The 8,907-nt window shown below is 38.9% G+C and overlaps 2 protein-coding genes across 15 annotated transcripts; both read left to right on the forward strand.

Annotated features, from left to right (window-relative positions):
* Positions 1-408: 408 nt before the first annotated feature.
* Positions 409-5,786, forward strand: LOC121237520. 10 transcript variants are annotated; one of them, XR_005934938.1, is made up of 5 exons: positions 409-638; positions 1,226-1,575; positions 1,837-3,754; positions 4,897-5,006; positions 5,339-5,786. XR_005934938.1 is itself a non-coding variant. In XM_041134293.1 (4 exons), exons 1-3 carry the CDS (start codon positions 627-629, stop codon positions 3,725-3,727), a joined length of 2,253 nt encoding a protein of 750 aa, XP_040990227.1. In that variant the 5' UTR covers positions 409-626; the 3' UTR covers positions 3,728-3,754; positions 4,897-5,187. The 10 variants fall into 10 exon arrangements, 3 of the variants coding, with proteins under 3 accessions (XP_040990227.1, XP_040990219.1, XP_040990265.1); XR_005934939.1 differs by having other exon boundaries at positions 4,897-4,988; XR_005934940.1 differs by having other exon boundaries at positions 4,897-4,988; positions 5,488-5,786.
* A 1,232-nt stretch (positions 5,787-7,018) lies between these two features.
* LOC121237829 (late embryogenesis abundant protein D-29) lies at positions 7,019-8,907 on the forward strand. 5 transcript variants are annotated; one of them, XM_041134746.1, is made up of 4 exons: positions 7,028-7,516; positions 7,828-7,919; positions 7,953-8,513; positions 8,710-8,907. In XM_041134746.1, the coding sequence occupies exons 1-3, from the start codon at positions 7,189-7,191 to the stop codon at positions 8,484-8,486; spliced, it is 954 nt and encodes a 317-aa protein (XP_040990680.1). In that variant the 5' UTR covers positions 7,028-7,188; the 3' UTR covers positions 8,487-8,513; positions 8,710-8,907. The 5 variants fall into 5 exon arrangements, with proteins under 5 accessions (XP_040990658.1, XP_040990680.1, XP_040990687.1 ...); XM_041134753.1 differs by having other exon boundaries at positions 7,986-8,513; XM_041134739.1 differs by having other exon boundaries at positions 7,029-7,516; positions 7,828-7,985; positions 8,019-8,513.

Raw genomic sequence — 8,907 nt, forward strand, 5'->3', positions numbered from 1 at the left:
TATATAATCGCTCATAATTTTGTATTCACAAATGGTCAATTTAATAAAATAATCCAATTAAATTTGAATTTGACTGAACTAATTTCGAGCATATTATCAAGTAGTCTTATTTATTTACCATCCTAAACATAGTTGGTACGATGTATTTTAAATAATAATTTCTATTTGAGTGTTGATGACCCTTAAAATGCAACTCAATGTCTTTTGGGATCGTTTTTAGGAGTTCAAGAAATAAACTAAAGATCATAATTCTTCTTTCGAAATGTCCGTAAGAAAATAATAAATAGAGAGATGATATGCGTTAAGAAGTAAAACCTAAAATTAAAATTATCGGTGACGACTGTCGTCTTAAGGTATCTCAGTTTCAAGTTACGTTGATAAACCCACTGTCGTTTCGTGACTAGAAAATAGAGGGAGAAGGGATTCGGGAATGGCATGACAGTCGTAAGCGAGGGCACCAGATAACATCTTTACTGGGTAACACACGGTGTTTCATCTCTCTCTCTCTCTCTCTCTCTCTCTCTCCCCGGTCGCGCGCTCTCCTCTTCGCTCTCTCTCTCACTTCCTCTCCGATTCTTTACCTACTTATTGTCGAAGAAGTTTGAACAACCACCAAACTGCCTTAAATGGAAGTAAAGGTAACATTGTCTCCAGAGCAAATTAGCCTCTTCTCTAGATTCTTTCTTTGTTTTTTTTTTTTTTTTTTTTTCTGTTTGACTCTCACCACCTATATAATTTTGTCGTGTCTTTTCTTAATTGGAGACTAGATTATTCCCGCTTCTTTTGAGCTTCTCTTCTAACCTTTTTATCTGGATTTGTCCATTTATTTACATCTTTCGTGTAAAGAACAAAAATCGGTATTTTGCCTGTTGCCCGTGAATTCTTCATCTGGGTGTTCCAAATTATGTTTCTTTTCTTTGTGGTGCTTTTGGTAATTTGTAATCATGGTGCAGATTATGCGGGTTTATTTGTAATTCTGTTTGAATTATGCTGAAGTCGGCTTTTTTTAATGTTTACCAATATGTGAAGCTTCAGAATTTATGAATGGAACGGTGAATTTATGTTGAACAGTGTATGTAGAAAAACTTGTAGTTGGCTCCTTTTTTTTTTTTTCTTTGCTAAACATGCTGCTCTGAATGTACCCCATTGCAAACATTTGTTTTCTGTCAAATTACTTTTTTTTAATCAATGTTGCTATGTAATATCGTTTGAAATATTTGGGCAGGCAATGGAAGTGAAGAAAATTATAGCAATATGCCAATCTGGTGGGGAGTTTGTGACCAATAAAGAGGGGTCTTTGTCGTACTCCGGGGGTGAGGCCTTTGCTATAGACATTGATCAGCACACTCAGTTAAATGATTTCAAGTCGGAAATAGCAGAAATGTTTGATTTTAGCGTTGATAATATGATTATCAAGTATTTTCTTCCTGGTAATAAGAAGACCCTCATCACAATTTCCAAAGACAAGGATTTGCAGCGCATGGTGAATTTTCTGGGTGATTCTGTCACTGTTGACGTGTTTATCATGCCAGAGGAGGCTGCAGCCCGAAATGTATCCAATATGCCTGCTAGTAGGTAGTTATTAATGTTTTTGCATATATTCCCCTGGATCCATGGCTTCTGCAATCACACCATGTTATGGAGTTAGAGGGTGGGCGTTTTTCATTTCAAAAGGGAATAATTCCCTTGTTTCTTTAGTCAAAATTGATCATTCCTCTCTGTACTGTGGTGTGAATTGTTGTGGTTGTGAAAAACCATAATGAGTATTTAGGAAAAATAACTTTGAATCAGAAATGTTCCTAGTTTAACAATCTTTTGGCATACTTGATCGTGCAGGTCGAGCAGGACGACTGTGTCGGAAGCAGTGATTCCTGTAGTTGCCCCTCTTAATATTCGAGTTGATACAGCTAATGGCAATAATTGTATGGATATCGACATGGTCAGTGGAACCCCTATAAGCTACCTTGCTGGTTCAGATGATGACAAGCATCGTAAAGCTGCACAACAGTGGGAAAACACCATCACTGGTGTGGACCAAAGATTTAACAGTTTCAGTGAATTCCGAGAAGCTCTGCATAAATACTCAATTGCACATGGGTTTGCTTATAGATATAAGAAAAATGACAGCCATCGTGTCACTGTCAAATGCAAATCCCAAGGTTGTCCTTGGAGAATATATGCATCAAGGTTGTCTACGACCCAGTTGATTTGTATCAAGAAAATGAACACACAACATACTTGTGAAGGAGCTGCTGTAAAAGCTGGGTATCGCGCAACTAGGGGTTGGGTGGGAAGTATCATAAAGGAGAAGTTGAAAGTTGCCCCAAACTACAAGCCAAAGGATATTGCAGATGACATCAAACGAGAGTATGGGATTCAATTAAATTATTCTCAGGCATGGCGTGCAAAAGAGATTGCAAGGGAGCAGCTTCAAGGTTCTTATAAAGAGGCATATAATCTGTTGCCCTTTTTCTGTGAGAAGATAAAGGAAACTAACCCGGGGAGTGTCGCCACATTTACCACTAAGGATGACTCAAGCTTTCATCGTCTCTTTGTATCATTCCATGCCTCGATGTCTGGTTTTCAGCAAGGATGTCGCCCTCTCCTTTTCCTTGATAGCACTCCACTCAATTCGAAATACCAAGGGGTACTATTATCTGCAACAGCTGTCGATGGCGATGATGGTATCTTTCCAATAGCCTTCGCTGTTGTAGACGCTGAGACTGAGGAAAACTGGCATTGGTTTGTAATGGAACTTAAATCTGCAGTGTCAACATCTCAGCAGATTACATTTGTTGCTGATTTTCAGAATGGCCTAAAGGAGTCATTGGCTGAGATATTTGATAAATGCTACCACAGCTATTGCTTACGCCATCTTGCTGAGAAACTTAATAAGGACTTGAAGGGGCAATTTTCTCATGAGGCAAGGCGATTTATGATTAATGATTTATATGCGGCTGCTTATGCACCCAAACTTGATGGTTTTAATCGTAGTGTTGAGAACATTAAAGGCATTTCTCCTGAAGCTTACAATTGGGTCATACAAAGTGAGCCGGAGCACTGGGCAAATGCATTCTTTGGAGGAGCAAGGTATAACCTAATGACATCAAACTTTGGACAACAATTCTACAGTTGGGTATCGGAAGCACATGAGTTGCCAATAACACAGATGATTGATGCATTGCGAGGTAAGATGATGGAATCTATCTATATGCGTAGAGTGGATTCCAGTCAAAGGACAACAAAGTTAACACCATCTAAAGAAGAAAGGCTACAAAAGGAAACTTCATTAGCTCAATCACTTCAAGTGTTACACTTACATGGTAACACATTTGAGGTTCGTGGAGAATCTGTGGATGTAGTTGATATTGATCATTGGGATTGTAGCTGCAAGGAATGGCAATTAACTGGTTTGCCTTGCTGCCATGCTATTGCTGTCTTTGAATGCATTGGTAGGAGCCCATATGATTATTGCTCCAGATACTTCACAGTTGAAAATTACTGTTTAACATATGCGGAGTCCATTCACCCAGTTCCAAATGTAGACAGACCAATTGAGGGTGAATCAGCTGATGCAATAGTTACTGTAACCCCTCCACCTACTAAACGACCACCAGGCCGGCCAAAGATGAAGCAGGCTGAATCCATAGACATTATTAAACGCCAGCTCCAGTGTAGCAAGTGCAAAGGCCTAGGCCACAATAAGAAGACATGCAAAGATTCCTAGTAGACATGTTAGGACATTGTTAATTAGGTAACACTCTTGCTTTCCTGCTGTATATTTTTTCAAAAAAATTTGTTGGCGGTTTGGTTTTGTGCTTTTGAGAGTTTAGGATGGTTTAGAATCTTCTCTTTGTAGCTCATGTCAATGCTGACCACAGTTTACTGCATATTTTACATCATATTACTCAACTAGTTCTTGTTCTCTATCCTGTAAATTGTCTTGTTCTTTTTCCTGTAAATTATACTGATATTTCTGTGGTGTGCATAGTTAGTTCTAGGCGTATATGTGTATGTTGTTGTCATATGTTTGTCCTTATAATAAAAAAACGTTAGGTATGTACATTGTTCATGTCTGTGTCTTATGTTTATTGTGTGTATATGCCTGAGATTGCATGTGCGTCTACAGGTGGACATATGGCTCATGCATGAGCATGAGATTTTGCATATTTCATGTTATAGCCATCATTGTATTTGTGTCTAAATACAAAAAATCTACCTAATAATAAGTAAAGGTAAATAATACAATGAGCAAGGTGATCCTAATGAATGATGGTGTTTGGACCGTTAATGATGTTAAACTTTGTGTCTTATTAACTTGATGTAAAACCAGATAGAGAGGTTGATAATGCACTTCCATTAAATGAGGACCACAATGGTTGATATATGTAAGCATGAATAAGAAGCATTAATTGTTTGGTTAGGCAACATACCCTTTTGGAGTAGGTAATCTGGGTTAGGCATTTGATATGTTAAGTGACCAATAAAGAAAAAAAAAAAGGCATTTGATATGCTGTCTTTCTCCGTCATGTTAGCATGTTTGGCATTTACCTGTGAATCCAAGTGGTCTGCCTCCATTATAGCGAATTGCAAATTTGAGGAGTATGGTTGATTAGATTTGGTGTCCTAAAAATATTCTTCTTCAACTGTGAGACCTGTTTCTATATTTTGATGGCATGGGGCTGAGCATGGTATGCTCATCTGTTTTACTGGCCTGATATATCAAACTCTACACACACCGTGTTTGCTCGAACTTTAAAAAACCTTGCACTTGCCTTCTCTGATTTAGTTGCATTAGCTTTATAATGCCTCATTGCTTCACCGAAGGAACCTTTTATAGGTACTTATAAAAAAAAAAAGGAACCTTTTATAGGTATTATTTTAACTCAATAGCAGTATTTTTGGTTTGCAAGCAGATTCAGCATCAAAACCATGGAGCATTTTGTTCGGCACCATTTTAAAGAGAGACGGCAAAGACATGACGCTTGGTATCTTCTTTGTCCAATGTATGAACCTGTACTGAGTTTTTGCTTCTGATCTGCAAACCATGTTCTGGCCTGGGAAAATTAGATGCAATTTGAGCTAGTAATCAGGTTTATCTCTCAAATTTGCTTCTTGCTATTAGACAGAGAACAAACTCTCATTTCTTATCCTGAATATATAAATTCCACGTGCTACAGAGTAGAATCAGAAGTAATCCACGGTCATGATAGCATTTGTTATTATCATAATCATCATCATCATTATTTTTGTTATTATTCACGTAGGAGCTTTTGTTGCTGAAGAGATGCCCTTGATGTTAATGTTGGTATCTCATTGGTGATTTTGTGGTGTCTAGGAGTGCTCTCACAACACACCTTACATCGGTTTCGGACAACAGCAGTTTTCCCTACACCCAAACCTTTATATAGATCAGCATATGTTGTAGACATGTGAAGGCTTCATGGTGATTCTATTGACCTCTATATTTTTTGCTTTTAACGTCAGGGCAAAGTGCTGTTTCCACCTGCATATCAAATGGTGTTTTACACTTTGCATCCAAAACTACCAAAACGAACATATTACACGTTCAGAGTGCTAAAACATTGCGATGTGCACCATTCATTAAGATTCATCCATCTTAACGACCATAATTGGACAAGTTTGCTACTTGCTATTATCAGTGTTAGTAGTTAGAGGGTAAAACGTGTCAGTTTTGATAGTTATGTAAGGTATAAAACATCCTCTAGTACGTGGGTGGAAACTGTTTTTTCCTCGCTATATTCTTATAAAATTGCACTGTTGTTGCCTTCCATTTTCTACAGTGGACTTGAATGAGCAAAATTCTGATTTCTTTTGGCCAGAAATTAACTTGCAGATGGCTCTCCTTTTTGAAAACCTGTAAAGAGGATTGCGTCTACTGTTTCCACAGTTATAACCATCTCTTCCTTGATGATTATTATAGCCTTCTTTTTCGTTTTCCTTTTCTAGAGAGATTATTATAGCCTTCTTGATATACTTGACAGTACATATTTGTGAGCAGAACTTATTGCAACATTCAACTTGTAACTTGAAGAGCTCTCCCAGCTGAAATATGCAAATTGATTGTGCTCTTATTTTGGAGTTGTAACCATTACCTCCTTGATATTTGTTATAAGTTATAACCTTCAACATTCTAAATATGTGATGGCTATGGTCCGTGAAATCTGCAACTGTTGCTACTTGTTGCTATGACGTGCTTTGAAGAGAATTTCAAGGCGTTATTTCAAAATGTTCTAGCAGATAAGACATGGACTTTTTCGAACTGTTGGAGTTTCACTTTGTAAGTGAAAACGTGAGGTGGATTGCGAGTTTGCTTTTAAATCTGGTTGCAGCAAAATTAACCTTAAAATGGGCATTCCTTCTTTGTATCGTTTTGTCTGAATCGATCCAGCATCTTGAAAATACGACATTTCCAAGATAATGTATCCTTTTCCAGTATATTATGATAATGCTCTCAACAAAACAAAGCATTGGCGAAGGTGATTGTATGATAATGTTGTATTGCATTTCCTGTTATAGTTGTGATATTTCCTTTCCTGTTTTCTAATCAATTTGAACTGTTGGGACCGTAACGCTCTCTGAAGCTGGCAAGCACGTGCTAGTATATTATATTAAAAAAATTTAAAATTAGAAATTTTCTTTTTGTCGTGGAGAAATTTGCATGCATTTCATCAAGTCCCAAAGTCGAGTTGGGGTGCGCTAAACAATTTAGAAAGAATTCTACTTTTGGTAATATCACAAGCCTAACACCTACGTAAGATTTTACCAATTGAATTATCCACGAGAAGCTAATATATACCTCCTTCGTGCATGTTGGTCCCATTGAGACGAGGACACGAACCTTTTTGGGTACTTTACATGACATCCGGGTAGCCTAAACCTGACACATGGTACCTCACATTCCAAGCTCTGCCACGTTGCCTGACTCGTGTCTTTGCCCAAGATCATCGTCCTCTTCCTTTAAATTCCCAGTCTCGGTAAATTTGCACTTCACTCTCATCCTTTCGTGATACGGTCTACGTGTATCATCACTCCAGTCGGTTTTCACAGCAAACCTGGTTCCCTAGCTTTGACACTTCGTATCACTCTCTCTGATTCGTCCCATCTTCGTCTGTAGATTAGAGTACGTTAAAGGGCAGTGAGTTTGTTTGATAATAATCCATTATAATGGCTTCCAAGCTACTTCTTCGGCTATTTGTTATGGTGGTGGTGATGCTGGTAGTGCTAGAAATCTCCTTTGCGGGGGGCTCTGTGCACTCAGCAAATGAGGAAGGTCGTGACTATGAGGAAGCAAAGAACAAGGCGAAACATGCGCAGGATAAAGCGGCAGAGACGGCGCAAGAGACCAGAGAAGCTTCGGAGTCGTGGGCCGAGTGGGCTAAGGAGAAAATTGGTTTGAAGCAAGAGGAATCCAAGGAAACTGCTAAGAAGGCTTCTGATACGGCGTCTGACGCTGCAAAGAAGACCAGAGACAAGTTCGAGGAGGTGGCTTCTGGTTTGTCTAAACTCTCTCCCCGCCAAACGACCTCAATCGTAATTCCATAGAAAAAAATTGACCAACCGTTATAACTATGAAAGGACAACCCAATGAGTTGCCAAAAGAATGTTGTCATAAACAATTGCTACTAATTGTGGCCAAATGGACTAGGTGGTTGTGTTTTCTATTTAGAAATAAGGTTCATGGATGAAGAATTGCCTTAGTTGTGAACGATCCTACTTCCTAGGATAATCAGGGCTTCCTTAGCATTAAAAGAGGTTGGATTATGGATTTATTAATTGTTGTGTTTTGAATCGATGGGCATGCAGGAGCGGGTCAATACAGTGCAGATAAGGTTAGAGATGTAAAAGATGCGACAACAGAGAAGGTCTGGGACGCTAAAAATGCTGCTACAGAGAAGGCTGGTGACATAACAAATGCAGCGAAGGAGAAGGCCGGTGAAGCGGCAAACGCAGCAAAGGAGAAGGCCAGTGAAGCGGCAAACGCAGCAAAGGAGAAGGCTAGTAAAGTAAAGAATGCAGCGACCGAGAAAGCCAGCGAAACAATAAATGAGGCAAAGGAAATAACATCCCGGAAGGCAGAAGAGGCATCTCAGACGGCAAGGGAAGCAGCAGATAAAGCTTCTGAAGCGAAGGAAAGAGTATCACAAAAGATAGAAGAGACAAAGGAGAAGACATATCAGGCGGCAAGGGAAGCAGCAGAGAAAGCTTCGGAAGAAAAACGTAGAGTAACCGAAAAGGCGGAGGAAGCGAAGGATGCAACGACAGGGATGGGAAGGAGTGCCGTGGAGGAAGCGAAGATGAAGACGCCCGAGGCGGAGGACCACATAAGTTGGGCAAAGGAAAAAGCGAAGGAGGCTTACGAAGCAGCTAAAAAGAAAGCAGCAGAAACCTTGGAGACAGCCAAGCAGAAGACGCATGAAATTAAAGACAATATAGCCGGTCGAGGCCGTGATGAGGAGCTCTGAGCTGATCCACGTGGCAAGATATATTATATATGAGTTATATATGAGTAATGCTATATATACTACACTCTTATCTTATTTTGATCATAGTGGTATGTGTCATATTCATCACTATTAGATGATCAAAAAATATGTAATAAATGATCATTTAATGATGATAAATGTGTCACATCATACTTAGTGGGATGAAAGTGGGGTAGTAATATGATTTATAGAATTTTCTAATATATATAAGGCGCGCAGATTTACGTTTGATCTTCTATTTCTGATCAAATTCTGCAGATTGTTGTATATGAGTTTCTGAGCATGTAATTCGTGGTTGTGTTTGGTGTGTTTCTGTTTTTGTGTCATTCACGGTGAAATATTCTGAACTTTTATATGGGTTGCGGTCGAGCATTGTATGCCAGAGCACATATTCTACTTG

This window comes from Juglans microcarpa x Juglans regia, chromosome 1D (assembly GCF_004785595.1).
Source record: "Juglans microcarpa x Juglans regia isolate MS1-56 chromosome 1D, Jm3101_v1.0, whole genome shotgun sequence".
Lineage (NCBI taxonomy): Eukaryota > Viridiplantae > Streptophyta > Magnoliopsida > Fagales > Juglandaceae > Juglans > Juglans microcarpa x Juglans regia.

What these genes read in the sequence shown, in the direction of transcription:
- LOC121237520 (XM_041134293.1), top strand. An exon ending in TCCAATATGCCTGCTAGTAG is followed by an intron (nt 1,576 to 1,836) that starts GTAGTTATTAAT and finishes TTGATCGTGCAG; the next exon opens with GTCGAGCAGGACGACTGTGT.
- LOC121237829 (XM_041134724.1), top strand. Translation starts at nt 7,189, where the DNA reads ATGGCTTCCAAGCTACTTCTTCGGCTATTTGTTATGGTGGTGGTGATG. An exon ending in GTTCGAGGAGGTGGCTTCTG is followed by an intron (nt 7,517 to 7,827) that starts GTTTGTCTAAAC and finishes ATGGGCATGCAG; the next exon opens with GAGCGGGTCAATACAGTGCA.